At 50.4% G+C, this 20706-nt stretch overlaps 1 protein-coding gene across 2 annotated transcripts in view; it reads left to right on the top strand.

The window, feature by feature from the left end:
* STUM (stum, mechanosensory transduction mediator homolog) overlaps nt 1–20706 on the top strand; it is a 56509-nt gene continuing 35803 nt past the window's right edge. For both annotated transcript variants that reach the window (XM_023632802.2, XM_023632803.2), the window contains exon 1: nt 1–348. In XM_023632802.2, the coding sequence (XP_023488570.1) occupies nt 147–348 (202 nt within the window). In that variant the 5' untranslated portion in view covers nt 1–146. The remainder of the gene's footprint in view (nt 349–20706) is intronic.

The raw sequence follows: 20706 nt of genomic DNA, 5'->3' as shown, positions 1-20706 counted from the left end.
GGCACACGGAGCGCGCTGGCCGCCTGAGCTCGGCGCGGAGCCCGGAGCCCGGAGCCCGGAGCCCGGAGCCGGCCGCCACCCGCCCCGTGTGCGCTGGGCGGTAGCCCCGGCCGCGGCAGCCCGGCTCCCGGGGAGCGCGCCCCGCCATGGAGCCTTCGCACAAAGACGCCGAGACGGCGGCGGCGGCGGCGGCGGTGGCGGCGGCAGACCCCCGGGGGGCGTCCTCGTCCAGCGGGGTGGTGGTGCAGGTCCGCGAAAAGAAGGGTCCTCTGCGCGCTGCCATCCCCTACATGCCCTTCCCGGTGGCGGTCATCTGCCTCTTCCTGAACACTTTCGTGCCGGGACTTGGTAAGACGCGGCGGCCGCGACGCCTGCGCCCCGGGCCCCACCGGGGGAGGGCGGGCAGGAGAGGGGCTGGGGAGGGACCCTTGGGGGCGCCCACGGGCGGCAAGCGCTGCGCCCGCGTGCACCGGCCCGCGCTCCTAGCGCCCCCTGGCAGGTGGCAGAAGCGCGTGGAGTGGGCGTCCCGGAGGCAGGCGCCGCGCGGGGCTGCCCGACCTGCCTGTTGGCTTCTCCGACCGGTGGTCGAGGCTGTCTGGCCCCGAAGAGCCGGAAACTTTGCCGGGAATGGTGGAGCCCGCGGGCGGCAGCCTGGACGGCTCCCCTGGCCCCGGCTAGGCTCCTCTCCAGGCGCCCCGAAAGCCTGCCCCTTCTCTCCGCCGCGCCCCTTTCTCCGAGGGCCACGGAGCCCCACCGGGAGGAGCAATGGGGCCGTGCATGGCGGCGACCAAGCTCCAGGACGTTGGAGAAGTGGGCCGAGAGGGGGAAAAGGGGGCCAAGCCGGGCTTGGGAGATACCCCGCATCCCCGCCTGCTTTCGCGGGGTGCGGACAGTGTGGGGGCGAGAGCTCTTTAGCCAGAGTCTCCTCCATCTCGTTCCGGAGTGCCTGCGATTCCGCCAGCACCCCCGCGGGGCGCCGAGGGCGTGGGGGATGATATTATTAGTTTGGGTGCCTGTGGGTTTGAACCGCACTTGGCCAGAGGTGACCCCATAACTCCCTCCTGTCCCTTCCGTTCCTGAGAAAGTGGAGAGCGCGCCTGTGTAATTCTGTGTCGGACTCTGGCTGCCTGGAGGGACCCTAATGGCATCCATCTCCCACATTTTAAAACAGAGGTCCATCACAGAGATAAGGGTGCGAAGAGACAGGGAACGAGAAGTTTTCCTGACCCTCCCTCTCCTAACCCCACCCCTAAATCTCTGCTTGCACGCTCGCTCTCCCCCCTCTTCCAGCTTGCCAGCTTGGCACGGGCACAGACTGGAGAGGCAGGCGCCTCTGTGGCCCCCTCCCCCCCAGGAGAAAGCCTGTCCCTGCGTGCGAGCCAGTTGCCAGCGAATGGCTCCCAGTTCCCAAGAGCAGAGGTCAGGGAAATGATTTTCTGTTTTCCTTGGCCTTTCCCATGGCCTCGCTGTCGGCCAGCTTCGCAGGGTCCTCTGCAGCGTTGATGGCGAAAGTCACACCCACCCACGCAGGACGTGTGCCCTCTCCCCTGGCGCTTGCTTGTCCTTCTGCCCCGGGAGCTGCTGTGGTGAGAGCCGCGCATCTGCCGGGGCAGGAAGTTAGGTGGTCTTCGGTTGTGCTTGCCCCTCCCGGGATGCCTCCAGCAGCCTACTTCCCTAGTTGGGGCGGTCAGGCAGCTCTCTTTGCACATTTAGACAGTGTGAGGAAGCAAGCTGATGTTAATTTCGTTGTGTCAGAAATTCCCACCTGCTGGAGTAGAAACACTCTGCCATCCATCTCTCTGGGGATGTTAAGATCGTGAGCAAGGGTGCTTCTCCATTCCACTCTTTTTAAAGTGATGAAGTAAATGCCATTCTCTGGTCTTTTGAGGAAACAAACACATTGGTGCCAGGTGGGAGGGGCTACACCCAGTTGCTGCTGGTCCGGGGAACCACCCCTGTGGGAGTGCACCCCCAAGAGGCAGCAGCTGCCCACCTGTGCACGCCCTCCTGGCTCTCACCTCGCTAGGTACCTTTCCCGCCCTTGGCTCTGCTGCCCTCGCCCCCTGCCCTGGGGATCCAGCTTTCCCCTCTTCGCACTTCCCTTTGTTAGATCAGAATCCTATGGGATTTGGGTAAGGAAGCTTTCTAAGAAGGCAGGAGAAAATAAGCAAACTCCAAAAGTAATGAATCGGGTGAGCTGTGAGTGTACAGACTTCTGAATTTCCCATGGCCGAATGCAGGCATTTTCCCGTTGTGTTTTGGTTGTCATTGTGCATCGTTCTGGGTGCACAGGCCCCTCCCCTCGCCACTGAAGGGGGTTTCGATCCTTGGGAGTGTTTCTAGTCTGTGAGTCAGGGACGCCTGTCTCTCCGGGTTGCTGGGAGGATGGAATGAGATTGCTGAAGCCCAGGGTCTGGTATAGCAAGTGCTCCCAAGATGGTGGGTCCCTCTCATTCTTCCCCTTCTGAGCAGTGGTCCTATCTCCAGGTGTGTGTGAGGGTGACCTTTGAGACCTTTCTTTGGAGTATTTGTTGATCTCTCTACTCCCCTCGACCTGCAGTGGAGTCCTGGACAGCAAAGTGGCTCAGGCAAGACTTGCAGGCGTTTTTTGCACCCCCAGAAGTGATGTGAATGGTCCCAGCTCTTAGAATTCCTCCCCTGGGGCCACATCCACTTCCCCAGGTCCCCTTGGCTTCTCTGAAGCTCTTGTGAAACTGAACATTCACCTCTGGCTCTGCCCTTTGATGAAATGCAGGTTCTTTCAATCCATTCACTCATTCATTCGACAAACACAGAACACGCACCGCATGCCAGGCACTGGGGATGTGACAATGAATATGTCAGTCAAGAGGTCATAGATTGTTGAGGAAAATTGATGCAAACTTTATTTAAATTTGATTTGTGCTACGTTTAGGCAGCAATTAATTCTTCCTGGGTGGGGCGGAGGTTCAGAGACAGCCTCCCAGAGGGTGTAGTGTTAGGCTAGCCCCCGCTGAGGATACCCATCACGCCACCCCAGGCATTCGCCATCCTCTCTTCACTCCCACCCTCTGGAAAAAGGTCAGACCACGGGACCAAAGATCTTGTCTTTCTTCTGGAAACTTCCTTCCTTGCAAGGCTTCTCCTCATTTGCGGATCGGATGAGAGCGCAAACATCGGGCTGAGTGTAAGGCTTGCTTTTCCCCTGGTGTAGGTGTCACAGGTGCATCCAGTCTGCAGGGCTGCCATGGAGAAGCCCAGTGCTGACAATTCCCAGGCGCCTCTCCATCCAAGCCGCAGTGCTGTCAGATAACACTGGTATCACAGGAGGGGTGTTTCCTCTCCTGGGCGTGAATGAGAAGGAGAAGTGATTTATGAACGCTCTGACTCCTCGCTGGAATAAACAAAATAGATGATGGTAAAGACAGCTGCTCCCAGTCCTATTCAGTGAAATTCTATTAATGAGGACCACTGCCCGTACCTTCATAGTCCAACAAGTAGGGCATTTATAAGTATATACACAATTACTCATGCATGTAATGAAAATTCATTGTTATGCCCCCAAATGGCCAGAGACTGTGTTTGTTGGTCAGGGGAAAAATTATACTTTCATATTAAAAAATTATATCTATCTTGATTGACTTAGTTGATAAGTTGATAACTCAGGTAGTGACAGGGAGAGTGGGAGGGAGCAGAGCTCCCACTCACGGTTAACCATTCCATCAGATGATGTTGGCCGTTAATCTACTATTGAATATTCATGAATATTCATCTATTCCTCATATACTGCTTACTCTCTGACACTCAACCAAGGTCTTACTTTCCCGGTCAGAGTACCACAGGCTGGCTCTGCTTCTCTCTCTCTTTCCTCTAGGCCCAAGGCTTGAACTGATGATTAACCATGCCCTACCTTGTGGCATCTTTTACATTTTGGGCTCTTTGTTACTGTTTCAAGAGTTTGTTCTTTGTCTATCTAAATAGCTTAAGCTCCTTAAGAGCAGGAACCATTTAAACTTTCTCCATGACAGAGTATGTTGTTTATGAGTACATATTGACCAGAATTATACTCCTGGAATAGGCATTAGAGACCATCTGGTCCAACACCTTTATTTTATGTGTAAGTGAGGCAGACCTGAGGATGGAAGGACCCAGGAAGTTTACATACTGCTCAACCTTTTTAAGGAAGTTATTTGAGGATGTATTTTAGCAAAACAAGAGAGTAAACCAAGAAAGAAGATATAAGACCCAGGAAATAATGGATCCAATTCAGGGCAGCCATGAAAAGCAACCCCAAAATTGTTCAGCAGGCCTGGAAGCAGTCAGTCTTCATTAGAGTGGGAGGATGGAAGGCTCCAGAAAAGAGGCCTTTGAGAATGGTGTGAGAAGGGGACATTCGACAGAGTGGAGAGTATTATCGTGATGTTGCAAGAAATTAGAGTTGTGGGGCTGGCCCCGTGGCCGAGTGGTTAAGTTCGCGTGCTCCGCTGCAGGCGGCCCAGTGTTTCGTTGGTTCGAATCCTGGGCGCGGACATGGCACTGCTCATCAGACCACGCTGAGGCAGCGTCCCACATGCCACAACTAGAAGGACCCACAACGAAGAATACACAACTATGTACCGGGGGGCTTTGGGGAGAAAAAGGAAAAAATAAAATCTTTAAAAAAAAAAAAAAAAAAAAGAGAAATTAGAGTTGTGACAAAAAACAGAAAGCAAGCAAGAATATCCGAATGCGATCAATAACTTCAGTAAAGACAGAAAGCTGTGCAAGCATTAAGATCCAAAAATGAAGCAACCTACCCAGCTAGATCAGGAGGTCAGCAGGTTTCAGAAAGAAGACTAGAAAGATTCCAAACAATAAATGGAGTGAGAAAGAATTTGAGGATATTAGCGATATGGTGTTGAAGGCACATATTTCTCCTACCAACAAGAAAAAAGAGAGGTTATCAGCAACTTCAGGAAAAACAAAAAGTTTGTCATGAAAGGCATAGCTCAAATATGAAGCAAATCGATCTAGTCTGATTTTGAGCAAGTGGTAGAATCTAAGAAAGGCATAGATCTGTATTATTGGAACAGTGGTGCTCGTTATGGGCTCTTAGCTTCTCTTTGACTCTGCAGTGAAGAATATTTGCTTGGTCATAGTAACATAAATGCTGCTCAGTAGTTTCCAACTTCAGCCAACCACAGACAAATTACTGAAGACTATTTAATAATAGCCATAAAGGAGGAGGTAAAGGATTCCCACCTTGACAATGTAAAATGAAGTTGGCAGGTAGAAGACAAGAGAAGTAGAATTGTAGTAGATTAAATTGTTGTTTCCAATTATTCCCTGTCCTTCTTGAAAGAGGATAGCACATCCCCACCTGAGGCCACACTTCCTGTGGGAGGGGAATACTTCCTTCCCTGCCCATTGATATCAGGCTTGGCCATGTGACTGGCTTTGGCCAATTGAACACAAGTGGAAGCGACATAAGCCATGCCTGAGCAGACTCTTTAAGAGGCATCGTGAGTTCTGCCATTGTTCTTCTCCCTCTCTCATGAGAAGGGCAGGTCTCAGATATGGGCTGCTCTTTAAGCTCCTTCCCAGAATAAAGAGGACGTCAGAAACAGGGCACGACATGTCATGTGAATGAGAAATAAGGCTGAGTTGCTGAGATTTTGTTGTCGTTATTAGTGGTTTTTTTGGCCCCCGCACAACCCACCAAAGCTGATTAACATGTAGAGGGTAGGGTAAAGGCATGGACACCCTCCTCGTGTAAAGTGGGGGATCAAGAGTTACTGTCTATGGTTGATAGACTAAGAAATAAAGGTTACCAAGGTCACCAGTAGATGAACTGAAATAGTGATGTGTTGGGACAATGGGACAATAGTGATATGCTGGGATAATGTTGGAACAAGAGTAGAAGGGAGATGAAGGGTGACATAAGTAAGCTAACTCCTATGTCAAATAGGAGAAAGTCAATAAGTGATGCCTACAGTTGATAAAACATGAAAAGCAATATAAGGATACTCTAGAGGTTGGAAAGCATCAGAATTCCCACTTTTTCTGGCATCATCAATTATTCTTTGTCTAATGGCTCTTTCCTGGCATACATACATGCTGAAACTCTCCCCAGTCTTTTAAAAGTAGCCTCTCCTGTACTACATCCCTCTCTGGCCATTGCCCATTTCTCTACTCCCCTTACAGCGCAGTTCTCTGCAAGATTGTCTGGATTTAGTGTCGCCAATCCCTCTTCTCTCATTTTTTCTTGAACCCACTCTAATCGTGTTGTTGCCTCCATCGCTCACCTAAATGGTACTCATCAGTATCACTGGTCGCCTCCAGGTTGCTAACTTCTCCAGCGGTCAGTTCTGTGTCTTCGTCTTCCTGGACCTCTAGTAGCGTTGGACACAGTTGCTCACTCCCTCCTCAAAATGCTGTCTTCACTTGGCTTCTGGAACATCACCCTCTCATGATTTTCTTTGTACCTCACGCTCCTCCTCTGTTTCCTTTGCTCATCTGGGCAATCAAATCAGGGCGTTTGATCTCCTTGCTCTTCATCTTCTCTTTGATCTTGATTTCTTTTCCACCCACACTCACACCCTTGATGATTCTGCTCAGTCTCCTGATTTTAAATTGCCTCCTATGATCATGAGTTCCAAGTCCAGGTCCCCAGCTCAGACCTCTCCCCCGAACTCCAGAGTCTTCTAGCCAACTGGCTTCTCAGCATCCCTCTTTGGAAACCAAGAGGCGTCCTAGACTTAACTCATCCCAAACCAAACTCCTGATCTTCTTCCCCAAATCTGCTTTTCCCTCATCTTTCCATCACAGTAAACAACATCCTTCCAGGAGCTCAGGTCAAAAACCGGGACTCATCCTTCACTCCTTTATTTCTCACACCCCACACCCTTCTGTCAGGGAATACTCTCGGCTCAGCTTTCAAAATCCATTCACTGTCTGGCCACTCTTAGCGCCTGGCCTCTCCCGCGCTGGTGCAGGTCTTCATCTCCCGAATGATTGTCATGGTCTCTTAAATGGTCCGCTCACCTTCACTGATGTCCCTTACAGTCTGTCCTCAACATGGCAACCAGAGAGATCCTTTGAAAACATGAGTGAGTCACATCATGTCATTTTGGGCTGGAAACCCTCCAATGGCTCCCATGTCACTCAGACTAAAATATCGAGTCTTATTACGAACCACAAGGCCCTAGACCAGAACTTTCCAAAAGACATATAACGTGAGCCATAGATGTAATCTAAAATTTTTTAGTACCTATATTATAAAAAGTAAAAAGGAACAGGTGAAATTAACTTCCCTTAACCCAGTGGATACAAAATATTATCATTCAATGCATATCAATATAAAAATTATTAATGAGATATTTTATACTCCTTTTTTTGCATACTAAGTTTTCAAAATCCCCGTGTGGCTTTTACACTTACAGCACATCTCACTTTGGACTAGCTCCATTCAAGGGCACACTAGCCACAGAGGCTGCCATATTGGACAGCGCAGCTCCATCACTTCTGCCCCCGGCTCCGTGAGTCATCTCCTTCTACTCTCCGTCTCGCTCACTCTGCTCCAGCCCCACCAGCCTCTTCGCTGTTTCTTCAATACATCAGAGGCACTGCCTCACTTCAGGGCTTTTGTTTGCTGTTTCTTCTGCCTGGAGTGCTTGCCCTACAGGTATCTGTGTGACTTACTCCTTCACATGCATAGGGCTTCGCCTTTGGGAAGCTGTGCTCAGTGCCGCGAGATTGGAATAGGGGACTACTGTTTTTCACTAAAAGCCTTTTTTTCCCTATTTGATTTTTAAAAACTATGTACATGTATTACTTTTTTTTTGAGGCTAAGAGTCAATGCTGCGGAAGGAAAAGGGACTTCTATACACTGCTGATAAGAATGTAAATTGAGACATCTTTTCTGGAAAACAGTTTAGCACTTATGTATCAAGGGCCTTAGAATGTTCCCACCCTTTAATTCAGTAATTCCACTTGCAAGAATTCCTCCTAAGGAAATAATCAGAAACATTTATGCATAATGTTTTGTGTATTTATGCATAAAGATGTGCCATAAAGCATTATTTATAGTATTGAAAATTGTACACAAGCCCAGATGACAGCAACAGAAGAATGGTTAAAGAAATTGTGGCTATCTGTATGGTAAACAATTATACACCTATTCAAATGGTGTTTACATAGAGTTTCTGATGAGGTGGAAATTTTTAGGGTGTAAGGGAGAGAAGCAGGTTGAAAACTATGCTGTCAGTATGATCTCAAATATTTTTTACTTGGTTGATTCTAAGGCACCTCCTTTCCCCACATTTGGATGTTTCTGAATTTGAGATGTGTATTATTATTGATACTGAGAGAAATAATTTCTTTTTTCTCTCTTTCATTTTTTCCTAAAAAGTTGTTGCTAAATTAATGGTGTGTTTTATGATCAATGACATCTTAAAATCAAGAAAATATAAGGTAGATGATAGACAGATGGATAGATAAGACTGGAAGGAAATGCAGTCATGGCGCATATCAACATCTCCATCAACAATGGACCACATATACGAGGGTGGTCCCATAAGATTAGCACCATCCAGCCCAAGTGTGTAGTAGGCTGTCCATCTAGGTTTGTGTAACTCACTCTATGATGTCCACACAATGGCGAATTCGCCTAACCACACATTTCTCAGAACATATCCCCATCATTAAGCAACACATGATGGTACATTAAAATGTTAACAGGTGGTGGGAGTATGGGTGATTATTTTCTTCTTTATATTTTTCCACATTTTCAAAATTTTCTAAAATGAGCATAAAATGTATTACTTTTATAATTAGAAAACCTAAATAAGCATTGTTTTGAAAAGACAGCCTCCTCACAGGGTTATGATGCTCTAGCGCAGATATGGAAGTGTTTTGACAATGGTGAAATGCTGTAAAATATCTGGGTCAGCCAGGTCTACACCCCACTGTATTTACACTCCCTGTCTACATATACACTGCAGGGTCATTTATAATCCAATGTATAAATGTCACTGCACTGTGTTGTCATAGGGTCAGAGGCTCCTCTGTCACTCTTGGAAGCTAGTGACACCTGCTCAGTGAGTCTCCCGTGGGACATATCTCATCATGGGTTAGGTCACAGCCTGGGCAGCGACACCTTGAGGGGTGACCGGGTCAAGTTCAATAACGCGAACAGCATCCACATTTTTTCTGAGACGTTGCAGGGAACCAAGCTGCTGTGGGGAGCGGACGTGGTCAGCCAGCAGATGAACTGAGGAAGCTTGTGTTCAATCAGGTGTAGACGGAGCGGCGAGCAGAGGAGAGCTGATTTCTGAGAGCTTTCTCCAGCGTGTCACTCAGCAGACACACACTGTGTTGGCCAGGCCTGCGCTCGAGCTGAGATGTGAAGTCCAAGAAGACTCGGTCCCTGTGCTCGAGGAGCTGGCTGTCACTGGGAGGGTAGTCTGTGGTCAGTGCAGACAGCGGACGCGTGCTTTAATGGCGGAGGGAAAGGATGGCTGCTGGGGCCCGTGGGATCCTGTCCCCAGCAGTGAGGGGATGTTTTCCCAGCAAACTTGCTACTGGGGAGAAGGGCAACGGGCTGAACAGACTGGCCTGGGGGCCACTGAGCTGAGCAACATTTCTGGTTCTGCACCAGATCCTTGAAGCCACAAAGCGTCATGGAAAGCAGGGTGAACTAGAAGTTAGGAGGCCTCAGGGCTAGTTCTGGTTCTTCAGGAGCATGGACCCTTGAACGGGTCACTTAACTCTCTGAGCCTCAGTTTCCCCATCCGTAAAATGGAAGTAATAACCCCTGCTCTGCCTCCTCTCAAGGTCGTTGCCCTCCACAATCAGAAAGGGGGGTAGCGCCACCAATTAACATTAGCAAAATGTCCTTTGTTCCCAAGATCATTCCTGGGTTTCCTCAGAGCGGCACCTAGGGTGGCGGGAGACCAACAAGCTCGTCCCCTTTTTCAGCATCCTGCTCTCATGTTGCTCTCAGAGCCGAGACTGGGAGTTCCTGCTGGGCACCGACCAACTCCAGTCACCTGACACTCGGGTGGCGATGGGGCAGATACAGGTTCCCTAAATGTTTACCATTTAGTGAAGGTTTTGCCATCATACTCCCCAAACCCTGAGCCTGTGCGAGGGATGTGTCTCTGAGGCCGACTTTACGGTTTGGTAAGAGGCAGTGGGAGTATCGAACTGGTGAATGAGTGTGTGTGTGTGTGTGTGCACGCATGCACACACAAATGCCCCCACAGGCTTTACCTATAGTTATTTTACTGTGAGAATTAGAGAGCGTTCCCAGGTCCGTGTTGGAACATCTCAGCCTCGCAAGTCCAGGGAAGCCATGGCCACTGGTTCGTACGGCCTTGAGGCACACAGTGGTTTGCTGAGAGCCTTGAAGCCCCAGCACCTGGCAAGGCGGGGCGGCCTTGGGAGGATATATGTTGGGGGCCTGTGTCCTCAGCATGGGAACTTCCCAGTGACAACTTGGTGCTGGGTCTCAGTGGCCCGGGCTGGGTACATTTTCCCAAGTCGTGTTAATTAGGAATGACGTTTCTTAGGAAGCTGAAGCAATGGTGAGGGGACAATATTTTCTTATTCAAAAGACAGAACACAGGGATTAATTATACATTCATTTTATGAAAGGTCTTAAATTCATTGAAGAAGTCATTTTTCTTGAAAGGAATAAAATGACACAAGACCGGGGCTATCCTGGACCCTGGGATGTGTGGGGGCCATGGCCAGCATCCCCTGGTGGAGCCGGGCATCCCACAGGCTTTCTTCTTGGTGGACTGAGAAGTCTGACCCCGAGGCCAAGAATAAGTTGGCGTTTGTGGAGAAGAACCTGTCACAAAGCCTCAGCAAAGAGACTGGTCCACCTTTCCTAGGGCCAGACAGCTCTGGGGAGGCTCCAAACCCTTCACCTTCCAGAGATGAGGCCTCTCCCTTACCCAAGGCTCTTACCCACAGCCTCACCACCACTCTCCCAGCCTGAGGCCTTCCTGGCTCATAGTGGAGGGTTAATTACTATTTGCCGAGTTAAATGAGTGCACAGTATTATAACCATCTGATGAGGGCCCAGAGGATGACCATGACCTGTCAGTGACCGCCTCAGACCCCGCCACCTGGATCTTCTCCTCGCTGTCCCAGGCTTTTTTCTCTCATAACAGCTTTATTAAGATATATGTACATACCATGCACTCTTTCAAAGTGTACAGTTGAGAGGTTTTTGGCAAACTCTCAGCCTGTTGCTCCTTCCCCTCCCCGTCTTCCAGTCTCACTGTTTGACCACTTTCTTTCAGAACCTTGGGAGCATAATGCGACAGGAACACCTTAAGCCAGGGACTTTTGAGCATGAGTGATTGTCTGGGAACCCTTTTGTCATTGTCTCAGAATCCTGCTAGTGAAGGAATGCAGGACTCAGAAGGCGAGGCCCACGCTGGGGCCGCAGATGGGCCAGACGCGAGCAGCCTGCAAGCTTCCGGGACAAACATTGTTTGGGAGGTTGTCATATTTGACTTTCTGTTTTGTTTTAAAAAGAAGCATCTCCCCACGAAGGAAAACTTCCTCAATGACGATGTAACAGCATGGCACCAGTGGCCTAAGTTGAAACGTGGGGCATTTCCGAGGTGGAGTGAGCCCCTCCTGCTAGGGGCCGTGGGTCTGGCTCTGGGGTGGGTGTTGCATCGGTCTGAGAAGTGTCACCCTTAGGCCAGGCGGCAGAAGGGAGCGCCGATGGCAGTTCAGATGGACGCAGGTCTTCATGATCACCCTTCTGAGGTCACAGCTCTGTGTGGCTATGGTTCTAATTTACCGTTTTAGTAGAATTTCTGTGTTAGCAGATTAAGCAGCTCTCTTCTCATGTCCCAGCTCATTTCATTCTTCTGCTCTGAAATCTTGGTTAGTTCCCCATCGTCCACAGACCAGGTTCACAGTCCACACTGGACCCACGAGGATTCAACGCACTTCACCTTCTGGTTCCCTCCCTGTATTTAGTTGAACTGGGCAACTTCCTTTTACAAGGAGCTGCCTGTGTGGTTTTGCTCCTGCTGCACCCCTGCCTGGAGCACCCTCCTCAGCATCAGGTCTAGTCCTACCAGCCCTCGGGGCCCATCTCCAGCGCCCCTCCTCTCCAAGCCTTTCTTGACGACTCTCAGGTGGTGCGCTCCCCCTTCCTGGAACAGTCAGGCTGCCTAGGACGTTTCTCTTACTCTCCCTAAATTCTGGTTCTTCTGTTGCTGTCTTAATCCTTGTCTACGGATCATCTCCCTGGGCGTGAGGGCTCTGCTTTCCTCACCTTCTACCTCCCACAGCACGGAGCGCCGTTGCGATAGGTGTTGTATTTGTCGAAGTAGAGATGTGCATGCACACTGATTTCTGGTTGTGAAGGTGGAGCTGAGAGCAGGTCCTTGTTCCTGTAACCTAGTGAGCCCCTAGTCGAGGGACCCAGGCTTTCATGTCACTTCTCAGCCCTCCTAGCTCAGAAGGAAAAGGAAGTAAGGGACAGTGTTCTCAGGACTGCCGGCTGGATTGGGGGAGTGTTGTACCACAGCGTGTATGTCTCCGACGAGTCCTTGGGGTTCCAGCTGCACAGGGGAGGGGCGTGGGGCAGAGGAGGGACGTTGGCTGCCCCATCGCTGGAAGGGAGGACCTGTTCTGTGGGGGATTCACTGGGGACACTCACGATGTGACTGAGAAGAGCCGAGCGACCATCCTCCCTTTCAAGTTGGATGGCTGACGACTGATAAGTGGAGGTGGGTGTGGGGGAGCACTGGAGGTCATTAATCTTAGTAAACCATTTAATAAAGATTGGTTTGGACAATAGCCCTCAAATGAAATCTAGGAGGAGTTTTGATGAGGAGCAGGATATTTACACGCTCTTAAAGGCCTCTCCAGAGAATGCTTGTAACTTACAAGGGGAAAAATCACAACAGCCGAGAAATGAGACAGCATCATGACTGGGTGAACACAATAACATGACCTGAGCCTTGAAAGCATTGTACTAGGTGAAAGAAGCCAGTGACAGGGGCTGCCCTGTGGCTGAGGGGTTAAGTTTGCGTGCTCCACTTTGGTGGCCCAGGGTCTCATAGGTTCAGATCCTGGGCACGGACATGGCACTGCTCATCAGGCCATGCTGAGGCAGCGTCCCACTAGCACAACCAGAGGCACTCACAACTAGAATACACAACTATGTACTGGGGGGCTTTGGGGAGAAAAAGAAGAAAAAAACAAAAAAAGAAGATTGGCAACAGTTGTTAGTTCAGGTGCCAATCTTTAAAAAAAAAGAAAGAAAGAAAGAAGCCAGTCATAAACACCACGTATTGTACGGTTCCATTTGTAGGAAATGTCCAGAATGGGCAAATCTAGAGAGACAGGCAGTAGTTGTGGGGGAGGGGCGGTGCGGTCGGGCTACATGGGGAATGATCGCTGGTGGCTACGGGGTTTCTTTTTGGGGTGATAAATATGTTCTGAAATTGATTGTGGTGATGGTTCCACAACTCTGAATATACTAAAAGCCACCGAATTATTAAGTGGGTGAATGTTCTGGTACGTGAACTATATCTCAATAAGGCTGTTTAAAAAATTAGCATCACCAATGGGACAGACAGACATCACACACCTCCTGATGTGATATCTGAGAGGGACACAGCATCACTTGTGTAGTATTCCAGCCAGGGGTGCGTAACCTGGATCTGTTCATGAGGAAACATCGGAAAGCCCAAATTGAGGAGCATTCAACAAAATCCCTGGCCTGTATACTTCAAAAATATCATTGTCATGAAAGATTAGAGGAGACTAAAAAACATCATAACCTTGGGTTGGATCCTGTATTGGAGGAAAAAAGAATACCCATAAGGGCATTATTGAGACAACTGACAAAATTGGACTATTTGGACGGTAGATTAGATAAAATATTGTATCCATATTACGTTTCCTAAAATTAATAACTGGGTTATGAGTATGTAAGAGAATACCCTTGTCTTTGGATGTACACTGAAGTACTAAGAGATAAAGAGCCATGGCGTGGGCAGTCCATTCACAAATGGTTCAGAAAAAATAAATAATAATATGAAGACAGAAAAAGAGAGAAGGAGAGAACAAACATAAAGTGTTAAAAATTGGTAATACAGGAGTTCTCTGTATTATTCTTGAAACTTTTCTGCAAGTTTGAAAGTTTTTTAAAAGAAAAAGTTGAAAAAATTGAACAGTTAAAAGCTGAACATACTCATACAGTTCAGACATAGCAATGGCAACTAACCTAACTATGCTACCCAAGATAAGTTCTTTCTTATGACTTAAGGGTCTCCAGCTGTAAGTAACACAGGGGCCATCTGGGGCTGCAGGAAGAAAGTCGCAGTCAAGGTGTCATTGGCTTGCAGGGCCCAGACCCCCGAAAGAGGTTTTCTCAGGGAGTCCTACCATTAAAACCCTAAGGTCCCACAAAAGTCTCCTGCAGCCATTGGGAATGTGAGCGCCTCCTCTGCTCCATCAGCACCTTGATGATAACTGAAGCCAGGTTCCCAGGAGGCTGGGACCAGCGCACACAACTAGATTCCCTTGCAGTAGGACTAAATGGGCTTCCTTTGGGGCCGAGCAGGAATCTGAATGCTTCAGCCAGAGCTGGAGCAGACCACAACGCTGCACAGCTGTTTTGGAGAACTCTTTCTTTTCTTGGTTATTTCTCTTTTTGACATCTCAGGGTGGAGTCCAAGACTTATTCACTGACCTCACAGAAACCAACCTGAAACCAACGACTGATGGCTGCCTCATGCCAGAAGGGCATGGGAGAGCTGCCCCTCAGCCTCAGCTGCTCTCAGGGGTCATGGGGGTTGAACATACAAGTGGAATCTTTCCAGGAATCACTGTGTGGCCTCACTCAGAAAGGAAAAAAACAAACGTCACCATTTTGGGCCCAAATAGCTGGGGTTCTGAGGCTCAAGGCAGAAAGGGTTCATGCACCAGAGCTCACAGGTCGAGTTTGCTTGGTCTTGGGCCTCAGTGCCCACGGCTGGAATCTGAGTGTGACACGTCCTGAGAGGACGGGCCTCGGTGCTTGGGAATTGATTGGGTCTGAAGGAAGCACAGAAAAGCCGTGGCTTTGGCAAGATACCCGATTGCTTGGGCCCACTCTTGGGTGACACCGCTGTGTGTTTTATTTTCCTTGCCAGCTTCTCATCTGGGCCCAAGACAGCCCAGGCCACAGGATGTGCTAGCTCTCCCTGTGCGGGCTCCCCTGGGGACTTGAGAGCTGGGTCCAGCCTGTGTCAGGATGTAGGTACTTGGGACATGCTTGTGGATGGCCCAAAGCACTCCTTAAAGGTAGACCCCGGGAAGGCAGTGGGTGACCACTATGTCTCCCCAGTGCTGTTTGCATCCCACCGCTTCATATTCTGCATGAGGATCCCCACTCTCACCACCCCCAGACATCAGGGGATCAGCACTGTCACCAGTCATGAGGGGAAATGCACATGATTCTTAATGTAATCTGAAGACAACACTGACTTGGGGGAGGGGATGTATTAGATGTATTAAAATCCAGCATTTACTCTTTGGGGTTATCTGGTCTACCTGCTACTCTAATTTTGGATTTTCTAATTCATCACGTGGCTTGGTCTTGTCTGTCCGACCACCTTTTTCGTGTCTTCCCCTAGTGTGCGGTCCAATGCAGAGCAGGCAGCAGGATGCCAGCCAGACTTGCTGCCTGGTAATGAGCTGGGGAGAAGAGAGCGGCCTCTGCCGGGCTGAGGCCTGGAATCCGGCTTCTCACCAGCTGGGTCATCACTGCCCCTGAGCCTGCCGCTGCTCACTGTCCCTGTCTAGGTCCTGCTTTGCACCCATCCGAAGCAAGGGTGGTTGTCTTTCTTGCCTCCTTGTCTGTGGCAAGGTAGTTAGAGACATTAGACGGAGGTTATGTGCACCGTGTACTTTTAATTCAGGAAGTAGGCGGAGACTATGCTCCAGCAGCTTGTCCTGCCAATCCGAGCCACGAAGCCCCGCTCATCTCAGACTCTCCCGTCCTGAAGGAGCGGGTCTCACCCTCACAGAGGTGGGCAGGAGAGGAGGCTTCCACCCTGTCCCCGCCACATCCATTCTCAGCCCTTCCCTGGCCCCTCTGGGTCGGGTAGGCTGAGCTCTGTGGCCGCCTCACCTGCTCCAGGTGTGTTGGCCAATGGGAGGCACTGGCGGGGGATGGAGGAAAGGAAGAGAGAGTTGGATGTTGGCTCTTCCGGCTCCCTTCGCCTTCCTGCCTATGACCATGACTTCTGTCCTGAACTCGGCCCCCCTCCTCCCGAGCCCTCTGCGGACTCAGACAACAGCCCCCCTTCCCTCTCCCTGCCCCTTCAGGCTCGTGGGTAGGAATCCCCGCCCCCCCCCGCCCCCCTCCCCCCTCCCCCCTCAGCTGTTGCTAATCATCAGCCTTTCACTCTCCTTGTTGGTTCTGGCCCTGCCCAGACCTCTGTCAGCAGTCCCTCCATGAAGACCCTGCGCCCCACCCTCTCCTTGCCCCACTGGGCTGTGGGATCCTGATCCACCTCCTTGGCACGGCTACTGCTCCCCCACACCCCCTCCCGGTTTTCCTAAAGAAGCTGGTTTCCAGCACAGCCTTCCTCCTGGAAGCTCTGGAACAGCCAGAACACGGAGCCAGAGCTTCCTGCCGTCTGAAAAGCGGGGGCGTCCAGCTTCCAAATGGCTCTCGGTGCTCGTGAGATGCCACATTCCCAAGCGGGGCCGGGAGGGGGCGGGGGAGGAGGTGGGGGCGGGGACCGGGCCGGGCGGGCGGGGGCTTGACACGTGCTGAGCGGAACGTCCCCGGGGTTCCAAACCCGCGATCTTCGTCCTCTGTTTTCTTTTATGGTTTTTCCTGTTCTTGCTTAACGACAGGCGCCAGCCCCGGCTCCCCCGCTGGGCAGTGCCGCCCCTGGCGCTTGGCTCAGAGGTCTCTGGGCTGTCCCTCCTGCCCCCCACATCTGTCCGCAGGACGTCCACCCCTCAAGAACTAGCTCGCCATTCACAAGCGACTTTTGGCTACTTCTCCATCTTTATGATCGTTTTGGAAGATGCAACACGTGCCCAGCCTGTTGGTGCTTCTAACAGCTATTCCTCCATTCGCTGCCTGCCGTAAATAGAATACATGGAAAGCAAATGGCCACTGCAGGCCAGTGGACTTTCCACTCCTAGGGACCCATCCTTTGGCTTTCTGCCCCCCATTTCCCTCCGCTCCCATCCCCACCCCCCCTTTGGAGATTGAGACCAGCTGAAGAATGAAATCCTCGGTTCCTTCGTTTGATTCTGCTTCCTCCTCTTAAAGAAAGAACCTCCGCTGTTTTGAGTTGTGAAAACCCTCAATGATTCCTTGTTATGAGAAGAGTCATCAAAATACGCCTATTACGTTTTAAGTCTTTACAAAAGACATCAAAAATTAGTGCATCGTCTACTGAACAGCATTCCCTTTGATAGCCATACCAATTACGTTTTTTAAAAGGAAAAAGGTGCTAGTTGGGTACTTCTGATTCCGGCTTTCCCCCCTCCTGTGTGGTTTGTGTGCAGACTTCTGAGAGCAGGTTTCATAATAGAGATTCAGCCGGGCTAGAGCACAGCAGCAGAAGCTTATGCAACTGCTGAAAACCTATGAGTTAAAAATGGAAGAGTCTTGCAGAGCGGGGAAGGTAATAATATCGGTGATGTGAAAATAGAAAGCAAAAAATCGGTATTTCAGCGATTCAGGTCTCTTACCCGCATTTTTCTGCACCAGAGAAGATCTTGGTGTCATTTTCCAGAATAAATGCAGAGTGCAACCTCTTATTAGAAAAAATGAAACTTGACTTTCACAAATTCAACCCTCCATCCCACGTTTATCCACGGCCAGGAGCCCCTTTTTTACTGACTTTTTGCCATCATGTCACAAAACGCCTTTTGTGTTTGTTGGAATCTGTGTGCTCACGAATGCCCATAAAGGAACAGATTTTAGATTTTTATAAGTGGGTTTTGTTAATTTGCTATTTTAAAAATACTTGTGAGACCTTTACAGTTGCCATGGAGATGTAATTTCCATACACACGATTTTTGTGGGGAGTTTTGCACGCTGAAGGCTGCGGTTGATATGCAGGGTTGGGGGAGAAGGTAGGTGGTGAATTTGGCAGCCGCCCCATTGCCACTTCCCTCAGATGCTGCAAATCTGATTCCAAGAACCCATGTATGGCAGAGACCTGGGTTTCTGAACAGCACAATCGACACAAGAGGCTTCTGCGAAGTGGACCTAGTCTGGGGAGAAGGAGGCCAGCCCTGGGATGAGCCAATGGGGTGGTGGGTCCTGGATGCCTTCTCTGCTGATCAACGGTCCTGTCTGAGTCAGAGGGACCTACAGTCCCTCCCTAAGCCATGGTTTCATAAAGCCTCTGAGGACCAGGCACTCTGGAGCTGCCCAGGCCGTGGTGAAGAGCCAGAGGGCTTTTTTTTCCCTTTTAACCAGATTTGTCAAAAAAAAAAAAAAATTCCCGTTTAATGCACAATACTGCTAAAATGTGGTGGTCCAGTGGTTAAGATCTGGCGCTCTCACCGCCGTGGCCGGGGTTTGTTTCCTGATCAGAGAACCACACCACCATCTGTCAGTTGCCATACTGTGGTGGCTGCATGTTGCTGTGATGCTGAAAGCTGTGCCACCAGGATTTCAAATACCAGCAGAATCACCCATGGTGGACAGGTTTCAGTGGAGCTTCCAGACTAAAGACAGACTAGAAAGAAGGACCCGGCCACCCACTTCCGAAAAAATTGGCCATGAAAACCCTGTGAGTAAATAGCAGCAGAGCATTGTCTGATAGAGTGCTGGGAGAGGAGAGCGTGGAGCAAAAAGACCACGCAGGGTTATGCTCTGTACCCGGAGTCTCTGGGTGGCACTCAATGGCACTAACAACAAATTGTTAAAATACTGAACATTTCAATGGAAACTAATAGGAAGTAAAAATGTAACAATATTAACTGTTAAACAAAACAAGAGAACATTGATTAAGAAATAGTTTTATGTCATCTTGAATGCCAGCAGTTGAGGAAAAGCAGATTTAATTAGAAGAAGAGATAGATGGTCCCAAAGGCACCAGACTTTTTGTGAATGATGCTGGACATATGTTTTGGCTTACAAATAGAGGAACTTCACTGTTAAACTTTATTTCCCAGAGAATGGAATATACAAAGAGATGGGGCAAGAAGCCAAACAAATAAGACGGAGAATTTTCTAATAACTTAGAATGTTTAGTTAAAGAAACGACCAGTGAAAGGAGTTAAAGGTGGAAGTGTGTCAGCATGAGAGAATGCCACCAAGGGCCCTCCTGTGAGCAGGCCAGCCACTCCGTGCTAGGAGCTGCCTAACTGAGCACCTGGGCACAGCCAAGGGGTTTGAATCATGCGGAATTATGAATCATAAGGAATTATGAATTACTAGAAAGCCATTGTGTTGACTGTTATTATTTGTGTAGTACCGGAAATTCAAACAGGGCCACCCCCAGGAGGATGTGCCAGACTCCCAGTCTGGCAGAGTGCTGATCTCCATCCCTTAAACGCCAAACCACGACGCCCTGGAGAGGTGGTGTGTGCACATCCGGCGTGAGCACGTGTGAGCCTGCATGCCTGCTGTGTGCGTGCAAATGTGAGCCTGCACGCTGGTGCCCCGAATGTGCACAACGGGAAAAGGCCCGAGTCCAGTCTGCAGACTCTGTGGCGACAGCAGCTGTCGCTGACTTGTTGTTTGTTAAGTGTGTTTATAGAAAAAGAGAGCGATGAGTGCGAGGCGCAAGACGACATTTTGCGCTTCTAGCGGCATGAGGCCCCTTCCGCGGGTGATGGGGCTGAGTCCCCGGGGGTGCAGGGAGAGGCTCCAGCGCCCTTGATGCTGTGCTCGGTGCTGGGACAGGGCGTGCCTGGCCGTCAGCCTGGGTGGGGTGACTTGCCGAGGACCAGGTGGCCGGCCGGCCGCGAGGCCTTCCGAGCTGCTCAGAGTGTTTCCCAGGTGCTTGTTTGCCCTGAAACAGCTCAGAGGAATTTGGCATGGGAGGCTGCCAGAAAGTGGCTCACCGCCCCGTCCGGAGTGGGAATCAGACCAGAATGGGCCCTGGGGCGCTGCCGCAGCCTCTTCCTTTAACACGCACTGAATTTTTTTTCTTTTTTTAAGTAGCGCATCAGTAGCAAGCAGCTTGGCTGGGGCTGGTGGGTGGCAAGGAGGGGAAGGAAGAAGCGTGCTGAGCCAAAACCAGCCGCCCCAGGGCTGGGGTTTCTCTGCCTGGCGCCCCCTCTGGCGGCCACTGCCCGCCCCCCCCTTCCTTGGCGCATCCCGTGGCTCTGGGCTCTGGGCTGAGGCCCAGGCCTGCAGTGCGGTGGAGAGTTGCCTCCTGAGATGCTCCTCCATGCTGCAGGCTACAGGAACGCACGGCTGGCCCCTTGCCCCCCGGCCAGGAGTGGGAAGATTTCATTCTCTGGGAGGGGACAATAAGTAGAAGCAGAACCATCTGCCACACTGCCCAGAGGCAGGGATGTGGGAGGGAGAGGTCCCCTGTGGGTTCGGAGCACAAGGGCATGTGATGATGGGGAGTCAGGGATCCAGGATTTGGGGGGGGGGGGCTCTTCCCTGACTTCCCTAAGGTTATACCCTTTTCTGGGTATAACGTCTTTATTTTGCTGAGGGCCTAGATCCCAGTCCACCAAGTGATAGCTGTGTGACCTTGGACGAGTTACTTAACCTCTCTGTGC

The sequence above is a fragment of the Equus caballus genome, chromosome 30 (genome assembly GCF_041296265.1).
Source record: "Equus caballus isolate H_3958 breed thoroughbred chromosome 30, TB-T2T, whole genome shotgun sequence".
In the NCBI taxonomy this organism is placed as follows: domain Eukaryota; kingdom Metazoa; phylum Chordata; class Mammalia; order Perissodactyla; family Equidae; genus Equus; species Equus caballus.
The sequence above is the reverse complement of the archived record's forward strand: the minus strand, read 5'-3'. Positions and strand labels throughout refer to the sequence as shown.